General features: G+C 39.4%; 3 protein-coding genes across 6 annotated transcripts in view; 2 read left to right on the forward strand and 1 right to left on the reverse strand.

Annotated features, from left to right (window-relative positions):
- Positions 1–5,859, reverse strand: part of LOC102289320 (NLR family CARD domain-containing protein 3) — a 29,319-nt gene extending 23,460 nt beyond the window's left edge. The window contains exons 1-6 of one of the 4 annotated variants that reach the window (XM_042225010.1): positions 5,811–5,842; positions 3,452–3,554; positions 3,270–3,367; positions 3,078–3,182; positions 1,739–1,817; positions 843–1,065 (exon numbers count right to left, since the gene is read on the reverse strand). In XM_042225010.1, coding sequence (XP_042080944.1) covers positions 843–1,065; positions 1,739–1,817; positions 3,078–3,172 — 397 coding nt within the window. In that variant the 5' untranslated portion in view covers positions 3,173–3,182; positions 3,270–3,367; positions 3,452–3,554; positions 5,811–5,842. The other 3 variants (XM_042225009.1, XM_042225011.1, XM_042225008.1) reach the window with 3 other exon arrangements.
- A 2,227-nt stretch (positions 5,860–8,086) lies between these two features.
- On the forward strand, positions 8,087–21,923 carry LOC102289007 (protein NLRC3). Its single transcript, XM_005932742.3, has 13 exons — positions 8,087–8,138; positions 12,029–12,112; positions 12,197–12,307; positions 12,407–12,520; positions 13,173–13,286; positions 14,870–14,948; positions 15,415–15,643; positions 15,861–17,622; positions 17,716–17,889; positions 18,924–19,097; positions 19,991–20,146; positions 20,472–20,518; positions 20,694–21,923. Exons 1-13 carry the CDS (start codon positions 8,089–8,091, stop codon positions 21,260–21,262), a joined length of 3,663 nt encoding a protein of 1,220 aa, XP_005932804.1. The 5' UTR covers positions 8,087–8,088; the 3' UTR covers positions 21,263–21,923.
- Positions 21,924–22,882: 959 nt separating this feature from the next.
- LOC121815221 (collagen alpha-2(I) chain-like) overlaps positions 22,883–23,082 on the forward strand; it is a 48,626-nt gene continuing 48,426 nt past the window's right edge. The window contains exon 1 of the mRNA XM_042224992.1: positions 22,883–22,936. Coding sequence (XP_042080926.1) covers positions 22,883–22,936 — 54 coding nt within the window. The remainder of the gene's footprint in view (positions 22,937–23,082) is intronic.

Raw genomic sequence — 23,082 nt, forward strand, 5'->3', positions numbered from 1 at the left:
TCCTAAGGTCAGATAAGACAAAATTAGGGCTCTTTGGTTCTTATGTTTGGAGAACATTCTGATCCACAATGCTGCACTGACAGGAGCTAGAGAGAAAGAGAGCATATTTCTCTCATATTGGCTTTTCTTCATTGACTCCCAGTTAAATCTAGAAAATTTGATGGGCTTACTTGTGGTTCCTAGAGTATTTAAAGGTAGAATGGGAGGCAGAGCCTTCAGCTTTCTGGCCTCTCTTCTCTGGAAAGATGCACAGTTTGCTATTAGTATCCAGGTTCATAATTTCAACCAAGGTGATTTTTGATATTTGGGAAATAATTTTATTTCTGAAATTTAAATCTTAAATTATGCATATTTAGCAAGACCATGTTAAAACATTATTTGGTCTCTTTAAAAGGATATGGGTAAAATAATTTTATGGTCCAAAACAAAGATTAGATGAGAAATATGGTTTGCCAGTGAAATTTCAGGTGAAGATTAGACCATTTGACACCCGTGTTTTCCCAAACCCTGCCACAAGCGGTTGTAGGGTTGCAATGACGGTGGTGCTCAGGACTGTAAATACTGTCTGAGCCAGACTCTTAAAAACTGTTTTCTTCCTGGTAACACCTCTCACTCTTCATTGATGAAGTGAGGTCACAAAAGCTGAGATTTACAGTGGATTTGAGGAAATCACAAACATACACCAGAACACAGTCTGAACTTTATAACCAGACGTGGAATGAGTGGTGGGAGTGGGACATAACATGATAGCAGCCAGGTGTTGGTTTTTTTTATGAACCTAGTTGGAAAAAAACATGTCTGATCTGGACACTACACTTGATCTTTATAGAAAATGTTCTTACTTCTTTGTAGAGAGTCAGCCAAGTCCTCCTGCTTCATCCACCTCAGGAAGTCATCTACCATCTTCAGAAGAGCTTCTCTGCTGCTCCTCTTCTGGTTTTCACCCTCCAACATCTCCTTATCCTTCCACTGACTCGCTAAACATTCTGGATGATCTGGACTCAGAACTTTCTGGATCTTCTTCAGTTCATTCTTCACAAAAGTGATGATGTTTTCTTCCAGCAACTAGAACAGAATACTATATATTTTTTTAACATGAATCGTATAATTACCAGAAACATCGTATCTGGTCTTGTACAGAATTTCAACCTACAGGCCTACAAATTACTATAAAGGAACTTTATTACAAAGCCTGCCACTTCATCTATACTGGATGTATAGAAATAATGACTACACAGCTTTACATAAGCTAGTCAGTCAGTCAAATACAATACAACACTGAGAACAGGTGTTACTGTAGAGTTTTAGGTTTGTCCTCTTTATGATTTCATATTAACAATGCCAGAGAATTTTGTTGAACTGAATTACGTCAACAAGAATTTGATTTAATCTGATGAAACTGCGCTACTTGATGTATAAGGAGCTTGGAAGGACACAATCTGGACTTCTTGAAGTTTCTTGCAGACATTTCAACTCTCATCCGAGAAGCTTCTTCGGTTCTAAGAGCAAGAGAGAGTCCCGGATTTTTAAGCCCCGTTGGGAGTGTCCCTAAGCCCTTTTGGCTTGTTCATCTTCATGAAATTTAAGGAAGTCCAGATGCTTTCCTTCCAAGCTCTTTAGACTATGATGACTGGATGACCGAGAACCTTCACAGACATGTGCTGCTTGATGTTATATTAGTACACAGTCCTGTTTGATTCGTAGCTCAAGTGAAGGACGTTTCTGTTCATGTACAGACCCTAAATATGGAGTCCAGGTGTTTTTGATCCTGCTGTTCAGACTGACCACTAGGAACCTCTGAGCTCTCCTGATGCATCCTGTAAAAACATAAACTATTAGTTAATATTTGATATAAACTTGAACTAAACATTTGAACAAAAATCTGACCAAACTTCGGCTGCTCAAAAAAAGCAAAAATCATCAACACAGATTTACTGTCTTCCTTTAGCTTCTATTATGTCTGACTTTCTTTCTAAATGCACTGTTTGAATATTCTACAGGTTGCCAGTTGCCAAACAATACAAAAAAAATAGACGACCCTTTACTTTGAAGGATTTTGCATTTCGCCTTCACAGCAGCAACAAAAGAACTTTTAGTGAATAATGTGACTTCTAATTGTGAAGATAGGACATAATTTGTTATTTTTACTTTCATATTGTGATGCCAACAAAATGATGCGTTATTTTGAGGAAACTAATTAGTGTTTAATGGACACAAAATAATCTTACTGAAGTAATGACATCAGTGTAGCAAAATAATAACCATTATCTCTCGGAGAAAATGCAAACGTTTTCTGACACTTGTAAGTTTTCTGTTTATTTTGAAAGTATGAATTAATTCCAGTCACTTGTTTGAAAGTCATCAGGTCTTTTACGTTTGTCATAATAATTAATTAGGTGTACAAGTAAAATACTCAAGAATCCAAAAGCACATGCAAAAAACTGTAAATCATTGTTCCTGACTTTTATTGACTTTAGACCAGATCTTGCTTAAATTTTTGCCTTTCTTTTATTGTGGGTTAGATTTGAACACTTGAAAAAAAAAAGCGTCAATGTGCAACTAAAACAGCAAATAGTGGCCCAATGTAGGATCAAAATACTAGTGAAAACTAGCCCAAACTGGAGCTACAGCTTTAGCAGTTCTAAGTTTAATGCTCCAGTCTCTTGTGGATCTTGTAAAATAAGATAACAGAAAGCTTTGTGCATTCATTAAAGCGCATATACTCTCCTGGAAGATATAAACAGTGGCACATATAACACTAAATCTATTTGTCAAATTTTACAAATCTATTTGTAGTTTTAGTGTTGAAAGTACTTGTGAGAGAGTTATTCAGAACATCTTTCACAAACTCTGTACACACAGGAGGTTCGCCATCACAGAGGGGTTAACTCACTTTGCCTGTGAAGAAGGTTTCTGTGTAAAATGTCACAGTGGCTTCTTGAACTGGCTGCTATTCACAGACACACAGCTGGATTCAGCTTCAGAGGAGTCGACTCTGTGATCAATGCTGTTCTATTAAGCCTATACAATCATATACTTTTATGTAAAATATTCATTTTCATATTATGGTAACTTACTTTTTGGCAGTATGTCTAAAACTGGTGTTTAAATTATTTGGCCGTTCACTTTTTGAGGACACACAGCTGGGTTCAGGTCTCGGAGAATTCAGCATCTGATGGATCCTAAAAATAAATAGCCTTGCATGAAAAAACGTCATATGTGGATTTGAAGTTAATTCTTTAAATCAGTTAATATTGAAAACAACTCACGTTTTACTGGAGGAACTTTTTGTTTGAAATCAGTCGCAAGTTCTTTTGAATCGTTGCTCTTTAAGGACACACAGCTGGGTTCAGGTCCAGGTTGGTTCCTGTGAATAATGATGGAGCAGTGATGTGAGTGCTGAGCTGTGACATGGAGAAGAGTCATGGACAGTTAGAGATGGGCATCTCACCTCTGAGCTTTGGTCTGGCTCTCATGTTCCCCACACAGAGCGGTTTTAGAGGGGGGGACTCCCTCCTCTCTGTCCTCACACTGATCCATAGCAGAGCCCACTCCTTCACACAAACAAAACTTCATGAGTGGATGAACATCAGATTTGTTGGAAATGAACTGAGAACCAGGGACAGCAGCTAATAGTAGGAGACTGATAAAAAGAAAAACAGATAATATGTGGACAGCGTTTAGGTTTGTCAGCTGTCAGATAATTACACGTATGTCACAGTTAGGTTTTTATCCCACCTGTTAGCAACTCTCATATGACTTCAGTAAGATTCACATGCATCCATTAGTTGTTAATGTGATTGTGTTCTCTCATTTTCTTCATGTTTTTTGAGTACTCAATGTCCATGCTTCACCTGCAGGAGCTTTGTGTCTTACATGGGTCGACGCCATTGTATTTACTTTGGCAACAAAACAGTGAATCAGGGTTCAAATAAGAAGAGTCTGCAGATGGTGAGAAGTCCTCCTTTTTGTGCTGTGTGGAGCTGCCAGCCCTAACCCTCTGCTTCCTTGTGATCTATGCAGTTTTTACTGTGAGATGAAACTCAATAAAATAGTTTCAACTGTGGTTCAACTTTGCCCATCTGTTGGCCAGGTTGAAGCAGATTTACAGCTGAATAAACTGTTCAGCAACAATTCTGTTGACACTGTGTGGCTTTTAGGTCTAACTGTGAGGCAAATAGAGAGTTAACAGCTGTGTATACAGGCATGGTTAAAACAGATAGTTAAATGTTTGTGTACAGCAGGTTTAACAAGGTTTTAAACTACAGCAAACATGTAACTGGACTTAAATCAGATAATGTAGCAAAAACAAGAATCAAACACATCCTGTAAAATATTCTTAGGTATGTTTAAGACTTTGATCTGTGTGCTTAACAAGTTTATTAGACTACCTGACATTTAAAAAAAACAACAACAAGAAAACACAAAGACTTGAGAAATCTGTCAAAAACCTGTTTAAAACTAAATGACGGTATAATGAAATTGCTGTTTATCGGGCAAATTACAAACTGAATCCACATTTTTATACCCAAATTTACACTGGACTTGTGTCAGAGATCAGAAATTAATCCGTCAAATAACCACTAAAAATTTTTTTTCTGTGTTTTCTGTTCAGGAATGAAAGTAAATAACTGTAATAAAATTCTACTGTGCTTTACATTTTTTCTGCTTTTCTGTAAAAGAGAACATTTGGATATGGATAACATGGATAATTATATTCTAGCATTAAAATATAATTTGGATTGCAGAGGTTTTGCATACTGGTTGATTAATTGTTACAGAAACATAAACTGTTATTTTGGTAATAACTATTACTGTTAATATAAGGACAGCTGTGGCATAAACCTTACACTGGAGGTGGTTTGATAAACTTGTTCAGCACTGCAGCTAAAATGTCCTGATAAATCTTCAGTAAGTTACAGATAATTATTTATAGATTTTAATAAGTACGAAGATGTGAATGCTAACAGTCACACGGTCTATAGTCAGTCTACTGGGACAAATCATGGTATCATGGCTAAATGTGCTGTTTCACATTCCTTTCTCTGTTTTACAATCCAGGCCTTTTTCAGGGCAATAACTGTAACACTGTAAACTTTGATATTGGCCTAATTACTGCTTACAGAACATGTAACGCAGGAATGTCAAACTTGATTTAGTAATGAACCCAATTTGATCTCACGTGGGCTGAAAGAGTAAAATAATTTCACAATAATCCACTTTTTTGTGTTTTAATATAAACACGTTCAAGAATATTTTTACATTTACAACAGATCAAACAAACTGCCAAGATCTAGAAATACCTTCAGCACAGTTTCCCTGCCTGTGTTAAACTGTCTTAAACTTTGAAATGTGCAAAGTCGTCCAGTGGGCTGTTTCTGGCCCCCAGGCCGCATGTTTGACACCACTGTATCTTTATGCCCTGAATAAAAACACACTGCATCCAAACAGCTGACAGGGTTGTTGTTTTTTTCACCGAGCAGATATTTACTCGCTCCAGGCATTTGTTCATTCCGGGACGTTATTTTGAGTCATTATCCAAATTTCCTTGTCCCCAGATTCACTTTCTGATAGAAACCGCTTTACAAGTTTAATGGTTTGGCCTCAAGATACGATTTTAAAAGGTTCCCTTGTTAAAGCTACACTTCTATCAGCGCGCGTGCTTTCACAGATCTCTCCATCATACTTAACCAGTCCGCACGCTGGGCTCTGATAATCACATAAAATAAACACTCTACAAATCCGCTCTTACAAACAAACGAGCAACTTTGCAAACAAAAGCAAAGAATAAACCACAAACAAACACTTACCAACGTATAAGTATCCACGTAAACATGACAAAAGCCAGTTTAACTAACCAGGAAATAAACAGAGGCTGACCTGATACAGGAGACCCGCCCACCAGTCTACCTCAGCCGAACGACTGAAGTTCAAGTACAACCAAGTCCACTGTAGCTATTAGCGCTTCATGTGGTTTGAACTACTTCAAACAGAGTTAGTTTAGTGCACTGGTTAAACTATAGTCGTTTTTTTCTAAGTAATATTTTCAGCGCGTGTTAACCATCAGTGTGCCACACCTACTGTAGTTACTAATGGTGACCACTAGAGGACAGTCACCACCATGAAAACTTCACCTGAAGCGCAGAAGCTTAAACGGCCATCAGCAGATTATATACCAGAGGCTCGGGAGCCAAACCGACTTCATTCTGTGGATTCTCTGAATGATGAAAACTTCATGATATAATTGCAGATTTCTTCATATATGACCTGCATGGAGAAGCTGAAAAAATGTCTGTTACTGATGTACAAACCTGAACAAGAGGCTGTTGGTACCTGAATCTCACCACCAGCTTCTGAAAATAAAATTAGGCTCAGAATCAAAGCTCCAGTAGTCAGCTCTGTCCTGACACACAGTCCTGTGATTTACTGTTTTAAAGGACACCTTATACCGCATGTGTCAGTGGTTTGACACAACCAGAGTCTGTGGCTTCACATTGAGTCAGGCAGGAGTTAGTCTGTGATCTCAGGCCAGAACAAAAGGACACCAGATCGCACCTCTGCCACAGAGCACTCCTTTGAGGTGGAGGACTTCTTTCCTCAATCAGAGATCTGTTTTCAGCCTCGGAGCTCAAACAATGCAAGTGGAAGACAGGACACTCTGATGGTGCTTCAACAGTTGTCAGCAAATAAAACTGCACACAGTCAGGGATCTATGATCAACTGATCAACTGATATATTTATAAGGTCAGAGGTCGAAGTTTAATTACAATTTATGGACCCATTTTTATTAAAAAATAATGCGCATTACGCTTCACAAATAAATATATCAGGAAATTCCAGTCATGTGTGTTTAATATGATGGCTTCAGGTATAACTGTTGCTCTTCAAGTTACCTGGGTGAAGGAGAGCTAACACTGCCCTCTTTGGGTAAAGTTCATGATCACAACTTTCATGCTTTAAATTTAGTTTCTGTGAACATGACATAACATAGAGATTAATAAAAGATTAAACACTATTATTGGATTAATGCCACCTCTCAAATATGCTGACAAACTCTTAATTACAATAAGAAAAAAGTCTGTTGATTGACATCTGTGCTTACGACCACCACAAGCACACCAGCACCTTAGATTTTTGCACACGTTTGGTCCTGTTCTCTCTATGTGAGTGTATCATAAGAGAAGTCCAAAAAAAGTTTTTAAACTCTTTAGCCATGTTAAAACCTTCTAGAAAATGCTGGGCGGGTGTTGATTTATGGGTACAAACATGTTCACATTAAAAACTTGTTACTGTTTGAACTTCCTGAAAAGAGAAGCAGTTGCCTTTTAGTGAATCTAATCTTTCTCAGAAACACATTCTGGATTTTTATAACTGAGATTAAAGACTGCGTTAGAGTCTGAATATAGAGTCTGTATTCTCTGTTCAGAATACAGACCAGATCTTAACAGCCTTCTGTTTGATGATTTTCTGTCATTGAGTGATTTATACAAGTGTGGTATTCATTTATAGAAAGTACATATTTACTATAACACGTCACATTTGCTTTCAAGTTCGATATATTGATCTGAAAGTCAGAGTGATAATAATGCCATATAGAGCCGTTTAAAACTGTCTCTTGCCGCCAGTGTTTCTATGGACAACATATAGGAATATAAGGGATAATATATAAATGGGGATTCTAAATACCACATTACTTTGGACCTCTGACATTTTATTAACGGTGTAATGTCTGGTCAATCTTTGATAAATCTTTTCAAATTTCTTAAAGTGCATTTAAAAAGAACAAAGAAAACAAAATTGACATACACAAAATGAATTACAATACCCTTAAAAGCAAATACTGCCCAGAGAGACAGCTGCCTGGTGGAGGTTTGTGCTCTCGCACTGCTTCTTATTTTTCATAGATTAACCCTTTAACCCACTAACTTATGAAAAGTTATCTTTGTGTATTTGAATTTTTGGTCTGTGGATTTAAATTGAAGTTCCACCTTAAATAATAACGCACACGAAAACACAGTGTAACTTTTATTGTCTGTGTCATGTGTTGGGCTGGGTGTTTACGCCCATCTTTTTTTTACTTTCACTTTCATGAACTGTGTGGCGCAGGTGATCGTCTCCTGTGGGAAGCTCCGTGAAAGGTAAGTGAAGCACTCTGTAATGTTTTCCTTGCTAACATCAGCTGTGTACAGGTTAATTCCACCACAAACAGCACAAATTTGCCGCTCCGTTTAGTTGGAACTATGGAGCGGCTCCAGCTGGAACTGGGAAGCAGGGGCTGGGAAAGCTGGCCATTTAATGTTTGTGTACGTGCGTGACCAGCTCAGCAAAGATAAGCTGACGGTCAGCAGCTGATCTCTGAATCGTTGTTAGTGTGGATCCACTATTGATTACTGAAGGGCAGCTTTTTCTCCCGTGGAGCAAACGTTGTTGTTGTTGTTGTTTTTTGCTGATGTGGAGGAAAAGCTGTTTATATGTGCCTGTCGGCATATTTATGTAACGGAGCCGGAAGGCTGGTTTTACTTCCACAGGGGTTTCGTGCGAAGGAAGGAAACCTTCCTCCAAACGGACTGAGCAGTGGAGTCGCCAAGGGAAAGCACACGAATAAAATCTGTATAATTAAAATATAATCTATTATATTTAAATAGTTAAAAATGCAAAATGAATTAAAACAACCTTGGCCAAGGGGTAACACAATAAAAGTCAATAAAACACAATATTAAAAGTCCAGTGGCCTGCGCCACGACCTAAAAGTCCCAGGGAGCTAAGAAATCCAGCAAGTGGTATAACCAAAGGAACCAGCGGAGTCCTCGCCTCCCTCCCGCAATCACATCCCGATATGCTGAAGAAGGAGAGGAAGCGGCAGTCACTATTCTTTCCAGACAGGTTTACTTCATAAAAAAGGGATAAGTCAGAGACTTACCCCGGGTGGGCAGAGCTCTCAACTCCGCCCGCCGCTTCTTTAAAACTGGAAATCGGCACAGCCGTCTCGTAGCCTCCGCTGGTGCTGTCTCCGCTCTCTGCGCGCTGGTCCTCCTGCTGGTGCCCTGCGTCTCGAGCCTCCAGCCCGAAGCCGAGGCCCTCAGCCCCTAGCCTTCGAGCGCAGCCGTCAATCACAGCTCTACAGCCCAAGCCTTCTCTCCATATCTCTGGCTCGGCTTCTCAGTCACTCCGGTCACTCTCTTTCGTCCCTTCCGTTTCGAGCCTCCAGCCCGAAGCCGAGGCGCTCAGCCTCTGGCCTTTGAGCGCAACTCTTCAAAGCAAAGCTTTCCTTGTCATTCGTCCTCAAAAAGCGCTCCTTTCTGTCGTCTACCCAGCCCTCTTATTGGCCTCTCTGGTACCTCTCAGGTGAAATCAAGTTAGTAATCAGATAGGGGTGGAGTCTTTACAGGACAGTTGTTCAATTAAATAAGATAAAAACATGCAATAGAACTCATACAAACAAACCCAATATACAATATTAAAATATTAAACAGATAAAACATCGCAAAACATGCACAGTAAAAACTCCAAATAACTTGTCCCGTTTCACCCCGTGACATTTACACCACAGATCTGGGTGGGTTAAGCAGTGTTACAGTAGTGATATCAAGTTCAAACGTTCAGCTGGAGTGACAATAGGGGGTGGTGTTGATATCACAGGTTATAATTCAAGAGTTAGTGTGATTAAGTGAACCAGTTTGTAAAGACATAGTAACGCTACCTGCGGCTACAAATGTGTTGCTCCTCTATTCTAGGTATTACCGTACAGGTGACGGTAAACAAACAGACGATTTTAAAGCAGTGCTTTTGTAATAAGTAAAACTGCACTACAGAGACGTGATCATTTTAATTCAAATGGATAGAAAATTCTGCTCAGATTACATTATAAAATATTTTAGCACTGGAAGAAGAATTCACTGAGAGGTGACTCAAAATCCTCAGTGGGTTCTGACTCAGGCTGACTTCACATCTGTCACTGGTAACTGTCTTTTTATATTACAGCAAAGTGTTTGAAAAATTTAAATGGAAAAAAATTAAATTTATAGCTGAGCTTAATCTTACAGAGAATGATCAAAGCTCATGTAGAAACAAACAAACAAATGAACAAAAGATTTTCTCCTTCATTTCTGTCAAACAATGCTGTATGAAACGTTTCCAGCTGATCTCTGAATCGTTGTTAGTGTGGATCCACTATTGATTACTGAAGGGCAGCTTTTTCTCCCGTGAAGCAAAAGTCATTGTTGTTGTTTTTTTTCCTGCTGTGGAGGAAAAGCTTTTTATATCATGGTTGCTAGGCAACCTGGGCAGCGCGACGGAGGCTAGACCGTCCGATTTCACAAGCCTCGCACTTCCGGCCTTAGCGGTCTTTGAGTACGCCGCCCTTGTGGACCGTTAAGGCTGCGTACTTTAAGGCTGCAGACCCTGAATTGGGATACAGCCCATGACATGGATTCCTGCTTGTATGCTTGTACCATAATGTCCAGAATAGAGGAACTGCAAAATTCAAACGTACCATAATGCAAGAGGACAACATAGTGGTGAACCTGGTACTTTAAATAGTGAAGCAATGCCATTTCAGACAAGAGAAAGAATGTCAATAAACCTTAAATCTCATGCCTGTGTTGCTGACAACATCATTTTTATTAGTTTATTGATTTAAAATGAAAAAGATTTGCATGTAATCATAACCCCAAAGCTTTGACTCTGTGTCTCTTTGTTAAAGAAAAGTGGACTGTGATATACTGAAGGGATCTGATCAACTCAAACAGCTGGAGGCAATAAACACGACTTCACCTCCTGTTTGTCCGAACCAGGATTAGGCTGCATTCACTGGTGCATATCACTAATAATCTCTAACAGATCCGTGTGCCTCCAGCAAATAATGTTAGGGTTTACATGCATTACTTGCATTTAAAAAAACATAAAATTCAAACAAGAATATCAACCACATATATGCAATTTTATTAGGATAGCATGATGCTGTGCTGGTTCATGACATTGTCTCCCAATAAGAAGGTCCAGGGTTTGATCCTGCCGGACTTTCTGTGTGAAGTTTCATGTTCCTCCCACAGTCCAAAAACATGCATGTTAGGTTACTTGGTGACTCTAAGGTGCCTCTTAAACTATAGCTGCTGGGATAGGCTTTTGCCAGATCATAACACTTAATTGGATAAGCAGTAGAAAATAGATGTATGAACAATTTCCTAAACTAATTCTAGAATTCAAAACGTATCTTATCAAACTTCCTCCATGAGGGAACTTTCTTCATGTTAAAAGTGAAGCCACCAAGTGCTGCTTATTTGATCATTGGGGCTCTCTGTCTAATGTTGTCAGCACCTTAACCTGACATTGAGATACTGATTTTGTGAGCTAGCTCTATAAAAATAGCTGCTGAGATGAAGCAGAAAAGAAGCAGCTGATATTTGGAAAACAAACATGACGGAAAGGAGGATTTCTTATGATGTGCACATGAATGATTTGTGTTTCATCTGCAGGTGAAGGTAGGAAGTGATGTAGATGTGACTTAAAAGACCCCAAAATTATACAGTGAAACAACAAACAATATGGTGATCCTCTATTAGCAAAGATGGAGATTATAAAGAAACACACACTGACAGGTCAGACAGGTCAGGCAAAGGTCTGCTAAACAAGCAGAACACCACCTTCTCTCTAGTTTATGAGTTATCTGCTTCAAGGTAAACTTTTATGAGTTACACCAGGGAGTCAAACCTCTCCAATTAGCCGCTTCCTTGTCAGAGGAACAAGAGCATCAAGAGTCATATACAGTGAGGTTTTGACAATATTAACAAGATAATTGACGTCAATTAGTTGCTGTGCATTGTGTTTAGAGATGGCACTGAAGAAAATAATGGTGGAATTATTTCTTTAACATTAGTTACAGCATTTTTAGATAGACATCTGCAAAGAAAAACAATCCACAGTGCTGTGTTGTCCATTATTTTAGAATTAAGTGTCATTAACAAATAGTCAGACAAAGAGATTTTTCAGTAAATATTTCTAAATGTCCTCTTTCTACTCCGTATGTCAGGAATATGGAGGACAGAGAGGAGGGAGACCCTCCCTCTAAAACCACTCTGTGTGGGGAACATGAGAGCCAGACCAAAGCTCAGAGGTGAGATGACCATCTCTAACTGTCCATGACTCTTCTCCATGTCACAGCTCAGCACTCACATCACTGCTCCATCATTATTCACAGAAAAAAACACAGAATCAAACGCAAACCTGAAACTGGATCCAGCTGTGAGTCTGCCAAAAGTGAGATGTCAACAAATGACGATGTTAAAAGACAGTGCACCTCTGAATCTAAGTAAGCTTATATTACTTTTAGAACAGTTGTTATTAATGCAGGGATAATGTAGTTAAAGTGCTGCAAATATGTGTTCATTTTTTTTTTTGTTGCTGTCAGGATCACTCAGAGTCCAGGATTTCCTGAACCTAAACCCAGCTGTGTGTCCTTGAAGAGCAACCAGTCAAAGGGCATTGGAGAAACCTTTAAAGCGGAACTTTCTGAGATAGAGAGGTATTCTGTACCTAAAGCTGTAACTGTGTTTGAAGCTCTTTTCCCCACTAAGTGTAAAGAATCGACATGATGGGAGCCATTTATGTAGGGAAGAGTATCTGTAGGACTCCGCTCTTCCAGCAGATAATCTCCATGTGTTGTAGACTTATTACCGTAAAACAATTCTTATATTTATAGTAAAAATGTGGAACTAGATAGAAAAATGTCTTTAATTCCTAAACAGTTAACACAATACTTTAGTTAAACCTTTTAGTTTAAAGCAGAAAGTCTGCATTTCAATCACATCTTTATTGTTAGATGTAAAATCTATTTTAAATGTGTATAGACGCTACATTATGAAAAAATTGTCAATGTACAAAAGCTTACAGACCTAACTACAAGATGTCTACCATCTCAGCTTGGACACTTGACATCAAGTTGGCAGCAGCTATTAACTATCACTATAAACCATAACTTGGTTTGCAACATAACAATGACAAATGTAGAATACTGTGACCAACATGAAAATGTCTTATAATATCCTCCATCAACACAGCATGGTTGAATTATATAGGATTAAAGAACAACAACAATTTTAAAGACAGCATGTCTCTAAATCCAAGTAGGTTGATATCAGTTACTTCTAAAGTTGTTCTATTTCTTTTTCTGTCAGGATCCCTCAGAGAAAAGACTTTCCTGGACCTGAACTCAGCTGCGTGTCCTTAAAGAGCAACCAGTCCAAGGGCATTGGAGAAACGTTTAAAGCACGGCCTTCTGCTGTAAAGAGGTGATCTGATTTGTTGCAACAGTGTCTGTTGTTTTCACCCTTGACAAACACAGCAGTCAGAGTTTAAAGAATAAATGCTGTAGGAGGTGTTTCTGAAGTAAAGTGGCTATAAGACTCCAATTGGTCCAGCAGTCGATGACTGGAAGATGCTAAAAAGCTTGGTGAGCATTACACCACATGAGAAGCAGGGAAGTTCATCTTTATAGAGGTTTATGGATGATTTTGGATTGTTGCATTGAAAAATGAAAGACAGTGCGGGGGAGGCAGTCCTGGATGTTGCTACATGATGTTACCAGCATTAATTTGATTTTTAAAACTGTACCTGTAAGTCAGGAGCTCATGTCAATCTGTCTATATCGAGAAATAACAGGTATTTTTATTTATTTTATTTTTTTTGCCAGTATGGATTGATCATTTTATAATAGATACATGGTGATTTAAACATAAAAATGAGATGCAACATACCAGAAGCCAAGGGAGATGCTTTGTGTTGTTCCATTAAAAGTCTAGAAACAGCAACATATTGGAAATCATTTAAATCATTTACATAAAAATAGCACACATACTGTTGCAATCCCAGCCTAACACTGGTAAAGAGCACTCATATTTCCAGAAGTCCTTTTTATGTTCAGCATTCAAAGATGTATCTCAGCAAGAAATGCAGCCAACCTCTATTTTTCTTACTTCTAGTTATTCCTTATAGCCCAAAGTTCTTTCCCTTCACTCGTCTTTATATAGACCATATTAGCTTCAGTTTGATAAAATAGCTGTTTGCTGTAAAATTGTTTCCAATTCTTTGTTTGCTTCTGTACAAAAATCCATCCATTCAAATCATCCATTTTTCTGTGTTTGCTTCCTTTTCATTTTCAAAAGCTTCCCTTAAAATTAACTTCCCTCTCATAACAGTTTTAACTCTGCGTCACAAAATGGTGGAACTATTGTACTCTCTATGTTTTCTGCTATGAATCATTTGTTCTCCTTTTTAATTTCTCGGAATCTCTGATTGTTGAACATACCTACATTTCTTTTCCACAGAGTATTTACAGTCCTCCCATTTTGATAAAAATGAAGGCAAATTATACTGTGATCAGACAGGTTATTATCGCTTCTCACTTGTCTCTACCTTGCAGTCTTCCCATTTATGTCTGTTGTGTACTTAAACAGTCTACCATAAAGAAGACTGAGTGTAGAGATGAGTAACATGTATAACCCTTCTCTGAAGGATGGAGTTTTCTCCACATCACAGAGTAAATTTTATCTACAGGACTGTAACGTGTCATAAGAAAATGAAAAAGAAAGTTTTTCACATGACTATTTGCACTCCTGTGCAAATCAATAGTTTATAGAAACATCTTTAGCAGCAATGAGTCAAAGTCACTCTCTTCTGTATGACTTTATCAGTTCCTTACATCAGAGTGGATGAATTATGGCCCAGTCTTCTTTAATGTTGCTTCACTTCTTTGAGGCTTGTTAGTGTTAGTTTCATGTATCTGAATTGAATCTCTGTTCAAATACAAACATCACTTTATAGACCTATGTGGACAGAAATAATCTGAACAATTTTTTTTATGATTCCTCCACAGAGTGGACAAGGGGACCTCTGAGTCTCAAAGTGGTCAGTCTGTGCAGCAGCATCAAATGCATATGGACACCATATTTATGGTCTGTACATGTGAACCAACTACTTTTATATACATACCAAACAATACTGTGCCATTTTTATTTATAAAGCATGCATTTAACATGTCCCAGGCCATGGTATCTTTCCATTATGGGTTTTGCAGAAATCATGTAAAATGCGCATGTAATAAAAAAATAAACCCACACACGCTATAATCCACATAAACGATTCGCCAGTCTTTGCCAATCTGATCACCTGTCCATTGCAATTCCTACGCTGGAATATACGTCATCACATTGTCAGCATGAACTATCACATAGAATAGACTAAAAAGGTATAAAACAACTACAATGGACCAAAGGGCTGTACAGATGAACAAACACACCCATTCTCCTCACTGTCATCTCCATGCTACAGTTTGTAAACTAGCAGATTGTCAGTCAGTTCCAACACAGACACTGCATTACTTCAGTTTGATTTGGTCATTCAAACAATATTCTATTCTAGGAGCTGGAGGGTAACGTCATCACTTTTGTGAAGAATGAGTTGAAGAAGATCCAGAAGGTTCTCAGTCCGAATTATCGCGAATGCTTGAAGAGGCAAAAGGAGGATGAGGAGGTGTTGGAAGGTAGGGATGAAGAGAAGAGGAGGAGCAGCAAAGAGGCTTTTCTGAAAATCATACTGGACTTCCTGAGGAAAATGGACCAGGAGGAGCTGGCTGACCGTCTGCAGAGTAGTAAGAGGATTTCTCGTAGAATTTAAACCACTGGTTAAATGGGACATTTACCAATATCTTCATTTTATTGAAGCAACCACACTGCGAGTGAATTTTATATATATACATATATATATGTATATATATATGTATATATATATATATATATATATATATATATGTATGTATAGATATAATGAATTTCTTTATTTCTTTCATCGGTTTTGTTTTCATTTAGGAACACATGGTGTTGTTTGCCACGATCTTAAATCAACCCTGAAGAAGAAGTTCCAGTGTGTGTTTGAGGGGATCGCTAAAGCAGGAAACCCAACCCTTCTGAATCAGATCTACACAGAGCTCTACATCACAGAGGGAGGGACTACAGAGGTCAATGATGAACATGAGATCAGACAGATTGAAACAACATCCAGGAAACCAGACAGACCAGAAACAACAATCAGACAAGAAGACATCTTTAAAGCCTCACTTGGAAGAGATGAACCAATTAGAACAGTGCTGATAAAGGGAGTGGCTGGCATTGGGAAAACTGTCCTAACACAAAAGTTAATTCTGGACTGGGCTGAAGACAAAGCCAATGAGGACATTCAGTTTATATTTCCATTCAGTTTCAGAGAGCTGAATGTTCTGAAAAAGGAAAAGTTCAGCCTGGTGGAACTTGTTCATCACTTCTTTACTGAAACCAAAGAAGCAGGAATCTCCAGCTTTGAAGAGTTTAAAGTTGTGTTCATCTTTGATGGTCTGGATGAGTGTCGACTTCCTCTGGACTTCCGCAGAACTAAAGTCCTAACTGATCCTAGAAAGTCCACCTCAGTGGATGTGCTGTTAATAAACCTTATCAGGGGTAAACTACTTCCCTCTGCTCACCTCTGGATAACCACACGACCTGCAGCAGCCAGTCAGATCCCTCCTAAATATGTAGATATGGTGACAGAGGTCAGAGGTTTCACTAGATCACAGAAGGAGGAGTACTTTAGGAAGAGATTCAGAGATGAGGAACAGGCCTGCAGGATCATCTCCCACATCAAGACATCACGGAGCCTCCACATCATGTGCCACATCCCAGTCTTCTGCTGGATCACTGCTACAGTTCTGGAGGATATGCTGAAAACCAGAGAGGAAGGGGAACTGCCTGAGACCCTGACTGAGATGTACATCCACTTTCTGGTGGTTCAGGCCAAAGTGAAGAAGGTCAAGTATGATGATGGAGTTGAGACAGATCCACACTGGAGTTTGGAAAATACAAAGATTATTGAGTCTCTGGGAAAACTGGCTTTTGAGCAGCTGCAGAAGGGAAACCTGATCTTCTATGAATCAGACCTGACAGAGTGTGGCATCGATATCACAGCAGCCTCAGTGTACTCAGGAGTGTTCACACAGATCTTTAAAGAGGAGAGAGGACTGTACCAGGACAAGGTGTTCTGCTTTGTCCATCTTAGCATTCAAGAGTTTCTGGCTGCTCTTCATGTCCATCTGACTTTCATTAACTCTGGAGTCAATCTGCTGGAAGAACAACAAACAGGTACACACCTTTACCAGAGTGCTGTGGACAAGGCCTTACAAAGTCCAAATGGACACCTGGACTTGTTCCTTCGTTTCCTTCTTGGTCTGTCACTGGAGACCAATCAGAGTCTCCTACGAGGTCTGTTAAACCAAACAGGAAGTAGCTCACAGACCAATCAGGAAACAGTCCAGTACATCAAGAAGAAGATCAATGAGAATCTATCTGCAGAGAAAAACATCAACCTGCTCCATTGTCTGAATGAACTGAATGATCGTTCTCTAGTAAAAGAGATCCAACAGTACTTGAGATCAGGACGTCTCTTCACAGATAAACTGTCTCCTGCTCAGTGGTCAGCTCTGGTCTTCATCTTGCTGTCAGCAGAAGAAGATCTGAATGTGTTTGATCTGAAGAAATACTGTGTTTCAGAAGAGGCTCTACTGAGACTGCTGCCAGTGGTCAAAGCCTCCAAGAAAGCTCTGTAAGTTATTGTTAAATTGACATTATTTGAATACATTGTTCTGGTTCAGTGATGGGGGAAAAAAAACTTGCCTTCATCTTTATGTCTTTTCAGATTGAGTGAGTGTTTCCTTTCAGAAAGAAGCTGTGAAGCTCTGTCTACAGTTCTCAGCTCTCAGTCCTCTAGACTGAAACAGCTGGAACTAGGCAACAATGACCTACAACATTCAGGAGTACAGCTGTTATCAGTTGGATTGAAGAGTCAACACTGCACACTTGAAACTCTCAGGTCAGAGCAACTCACAGTTTGGTTTATGTTTTTTAGATATTTGTCTAAAGTTTCCGATTCATAAATCCCTTTAAGTTACAACAAGTACAGATCAGTGACAAAGTAATTAAAGACAAGAAGCACAGGTATTTATGCAGCAGCAACTTATGTTGCTGACAACGAATAAAGGTCTCTTGTTTGATTTAACTGACTGGCTTTGGCTAACCTCCACACCACATGCCTGCTGGACCTGCTAGTCGCTACTTCCTTGCCAGACTGCTGTTACAGTGTGTACAATGATTGTGCAAAATAAACTGTCCTATATTTCTGAAGTTCAGGTAGAAACTGTACCTGAATCTATTGGTGTGGTTGTAGATGCTTATATACTTCATACCTGATGGCAGGACCATAAAGAGTGTATGGGTGGGGTGGCTGGAATCAGAGAGGATCCGGTGGACCTTCTTCTTACAACCCTATCTGAACAGGTCCTGGATGGCTGGCAGTTCAGACCTAGTGATATGATCTGATCTGATCACCTTTCATACTTTTCTTTTTTCATCTTTTCAATTTCATTTATATAGCGCCAAATCACAACAACGGTCGCCTCAAGGCGCTTTGTATTGTACAGTAGATCGTACAATAATAGAGCCATAGAGCTTTGTGGTCCAGAGCATTACAACTGCCATACCAAATCATGATAGAGCCAGACAGAATACTCTCGATGGTGCATCAATAAAAGTTGGGGAGTTTTCAAGGGTCCATGCCAAACCTACTCAGCACACTTTTGCTGCTTTTGTGATCACATCCACGTGATGTGACCAGATCAGATCTTCAATGATGCTGATGCCCAGGAACCTGAAGCATCTGACACTCTCCCCTCAATGAAAATGGGTATGTGTCCTCCACCCTGCACTTTCCTGTAGTCCACAATGAGCTCCGAGGACTTGCATACATTGAGCAGCAGGTTGTTGTACAATACTATGATGTCAGGGCTCTCACCTCTGCTCTGTAAGCAGACTCGTCTCCATCAAAAATTTTGTACAATATCTTTTCAGGATGAACGGCTGTAACCTCTCAGAAAGAAGCTGTGAAAGTCTGTCCTCAGTTCTTAGTTTCCAGTTCTCCAGTGTGAGAGACCTGGATTTGAGTAACAACGACCTGCAGGATTCAGGAGTGACACTCCTGTCAGCTGGACTGCAGAGTCCACACTGCAAACTGGAAGCTCTAAGGTCAGGGTTCATCACACTGTTAAACTCATGAACTCAAAATTACATTGTTTTAATTGTTTGGATTTCATATTCACTTTACTCAACCATCGGTGTTTATGTGTTCTGTGATGTGCTTGCAAAAGTGAACGGGTACCCTGAAGGCCATATGCTGCAATTAGTATCCAGTACACAATAATACTATTTAGCTGTGCATGGGCATTGTTAGTGACACTTCAGAAACAGAAAATGTAGCTTAGACTTACTAATGAAAACCAGTCCTTATGAACATTTGAAAGGGTTTTAAATACAAATGATCACATATTTGAGATCTGTTAATCAGCAAGTAAGAATGTGAGTCAACATTTATTATAGGGCTAAATTCCATTTGCGTGTCTATCTGTTCAAGCTTTCCATTTGACTGGAAAAATAAATATTAAACATATCCTTCCATCACTTACTGAAAAGTTTGGTTCTAAACTGTCAGTATTGGGGAATACCGGCGTTACGTATTTAAAATACAAAATATGAGTAACTGTATTCCATTACAGTTAACGTTTAAAAAGGTGGTATTCAGAATACAGTTACTGAAATAAATGGATTACATGGCGGTATTCTCCTGTTTCATATGTTAGGCTATGCCCTCTCTAATTCTGGTAATTCCATGCCGGTCGAAACGCAAACAAAACATGCATTAAGAGGCTCTAATGCCTGTGTCTCAATCTCGCAGTATGTCACCCATACTTGTGGCCCGCATAATGACGTGAAGAAATATTTTTAAAAATGATTACTCAAAAGATTATTTAATGTGAAGGCAATAGGCAGAGTGTTACAGGCATAGCCCTAAACTAAAATGTGGACCAAGTACCAGTTTTTATAAATTCTTCCCCACTTGTGGTGTTTTGTGTGTCTCACAGTCTGTCAGGCTGTCTGGTTACAGAGAAAGGCTGTGATTCCCTTACATCAGCTGTAACCGCCAACACTACTCATCTGAGAGTGCTGGACCTGAGCTACAATCATCCTGGAGAGACAGGAGTGAATCTCCTGAAGCAGCTGACTCTGGAGACTCTCAGGTATGGAGTGACTGGCTGCAGCCATGTACAATGTTGATAGAGGAAAAAGGAGTGGAAACTTTTTCTTTGTCCTTCACTAAGTGCTGGTAGTTTTTTCTCCTTTTCTTGAAGCCAGAATATGAACTTTATATGAACAATCACACATATAGGACCTGTTTTACATGCAGGGGATTTCTCAGAAGAACACCTGGGACATTAATTCTGTGCCTAATTTACTGTTTCATGATTTCCCATTAGTAAATTATTTAACACACACAACATATTGGTTTACATATTATTTATGCTGAAAGAGACTGTGCTGGTCTGACCCCCCTCCTTCTCTCAGGGTGGAGCCTGCTGGAGTCCAATGGTTGACACCAGGTCTGAGGAAGTGTAAGTGTGTTTTTAATGTGATTCATGAAAACAAAGCAGCACACATTCAACCATCTTCAAACTGTCACATCACTCATTCACATCTCTGATGTCAGGACTCATCATCAAAGTGTCAATCAATGAACAGATGATGGATCAATAACTGCAGCTGGATTGTGTTTGTTCTCTCCATCAGATTCCTGTCAACTCACAATCGACACAAACACAGTGCACACAAACCTCAAACTGTCTGACAACAACAGGAAGGTGACACATGTGGAGGAGGTTCAGTCATATCCTGATCATCCAGACAGATTTGATGACCGTCCTCAGCTGCTGTGCAGAGATGGTCTGACTGGTCGCTGCTACTGGGAGGTCGAGTGGAGAGGCAGGGTTGACATTTCAGTGAGTTACGGAGGAATCAGAAGGAAAGGAGACAGTATTAGTTGTTTGTTTGGTGGAAATGATCAGTCCTGGAGTCTGAGCTGCTCTGAAAATCGTTATTTTGTCTGGCACAATAACCAAAAGACATGTTTTTCTTCATCCTCCTCCTCTGTCTCTAACAGAGTAGGAGTGTATGTGGACTGTCCTGCTGGCACACTGTCCTTCTACAGAGTCTCCTCTGACACTCTGATCCACCTCCACACCTTCAACACCACATTCACTGAACCTCTTTATGCTGGGTTTGCGTTCAGGCCTGTTTCTTCATTGTGTTTGTGTAAATCTGTAGAATCAGAGATTTTCCAGGCAAACAGAAACTGTTGAACAGATAATGCAGTCTGTACGTGTCTGTCACTTTCCTTGTAAACTTTGTCTCTTTAGTCCTTTAACGATGAAAGTTACAATTATTCCAGCATCCACATGTTGTTTTTCTGTCCTCCTCCTCCACTCACAGCTTTATAGTGAAATATGCTGTGTTTCTCTAAACTTAACTCACCTGAGATGATTTAGTTTGCTGTTCGCAGTTAGTTTGCTGTACATGAGACAAACTGTGATATCAGGGAGGAATCACTGAGCTACACAAACCCAGAAGATGAATTTACAAACTCTTCAGAGACATTCACACATAATTTTTCAGTGAACAAAAGTGTAGAGACCAGCCGGGGTTTATCCAGATTTTATTCATAATTAATGACTTAAATGAACGTGTGTGTGTGTGTGTGTGTGTGTGTGTGTGTGTGTGTGTGTGTGTGTGTGTGTTGCCGTCTGTGATGTGATGATATTTATCTGACATTTCATAGAAGCAAAAAATGAATTTCCTAAAGGAGAATAAACACTAATAACTAACGCTGCATTGCTCTAAAGCTAAGACACAGTTTTTTATGACACAGTTTTATGGCTGTATTTATGATCAGCATTGTCGTACATATCGAAGCAGGAAGATGTTGATTGATTCCTGCAACCTGAATAAACTTGCGTTGTTGCATCAGTTTCTGTTTTATTATATCAGTGATATGGATGATCAACCGTGCTGATTTTATTAAATGCATGTTAATATTAATGTCCAGTGACCTTCAAGCAACTGCTATAACTACTGTAGTTTTCTTATTTGTTATGCTTAATTTGTCCACTGGGTCAGTCTGTAGAGGGTAGTGTCTCTCCTCAGTGTAAAACATTATCGCAGACCTTATAACAATGTTTCGTTCTTCAAAGAGACCCAAAACTGCACTTCTGCCACTGAAAACACTAGCATGAACATTCACCCTTCCCTTAGCTGTTAATCAGAGGTTGGTTATAAGGAACAGCTGTCATCTACTCTTGAGCTCTGGCAACTCATTCCTGTTCAAGGTGGCAAAGATTAAAGGTTGTTGTTAAGTATTGCAGACTGGATTCATTTCTCCTGGCAACTGCTTAATCTGTATAACCATTAAAGGGTGGCCTAAACACTGCTGCTGTCTTGTTGTAGCTTTGCTGTCATTTACTACTGGCATTGGCTGGTTCCTTGTTTTATACTGTTTTAGTGTTAATTGTTTGTTATATTTTAATCATGCTTTTAAAGGAGTTGCATTTTAGGGTGTTTGAATTCGTTCTTGTTTCTTTTATATCTCGTTTACTGAGTTGTTTTGTGTTTTATATGTCACAATATATAGTTGTTGTTTTTTGTTCTGTTTTTATTTTTTGATTTTGCTTTAGTGGAGGCATGGCTGCTTGTTGTGGAGGCTAGGGATATGTGGTGGAATTCCCTCTGATGCATGTGAGCAGTAGCAGTTTTTGATACGGGCAGGGCCCCCATCTGATTGTGCTGAGAAACGGTAACGTTCGCACAGAAACTCATCAGGAAATGATAAAATGTCCAAACGCGATCTGATCACTCTCTCCCGGCGGAGAGCTCTGCGGAGAATTTGGGCTTCACGATCTACTGGCTCTTCAAGGAAGGGGCACGCCATGTCCGACACTTCCTACTGTCAGGTTTCCGACAAAGGGGCGGAGACAGTCAGGGTTAGTTGTAGTAAACCTGCTAGGGGGCAGGTTAGCTTCACGGAGTGTGTCGTCATAGTGACTCACTCAGGCTTCAGCTGAACTCGCTTTGTGAAACCGAAAACCCAGAGTTTTCGTTAACTCAGGGTATACTTACTCAGTTTTTC

Source organism: Haplochromis burtoni, unplaced genomic scaffold (genome assembly GCF_018398535.1).
Source record: "Haplochromis burtoni strain Fernald_Lab_line unplaced genomic scaffold, NCSU_Asbu1 Contig_157, whole genome shotgun sequence".
Lineage (NCBI taxonomy): Eukaryota > Metazoa > Chordata > Actinopteri > Cichliformes > Cichlidae > Haplochromis > Haplochromis burtoni.

Excerpts from the sequence above, each read along its gene's own strand:
- LOC102289007 (XM_005932742.3), top strand. The coding sequence starts at position 8,089 with ATGAACTGTGTGGCGCAGGTGATCGTCTCCTGTGGGAAGCTCCGTGAA. Across the intron at positions 12,308-12,406 it reads CAGTGCACCTCTGAATCTAA|GATCACTCAGAGTCCAGGAT; the intron begins GTAAGCTTATAT and ends TGTTGCTGTCAG. Across the intron at positions 17,623-17,715 it reads AAAGCCTCCAAGAAAGCTCT|ATTGAGTGAGTGTTTCCTTT; the intron begins GTAAGTTATTGT and ends ATGTCTTTTCAG.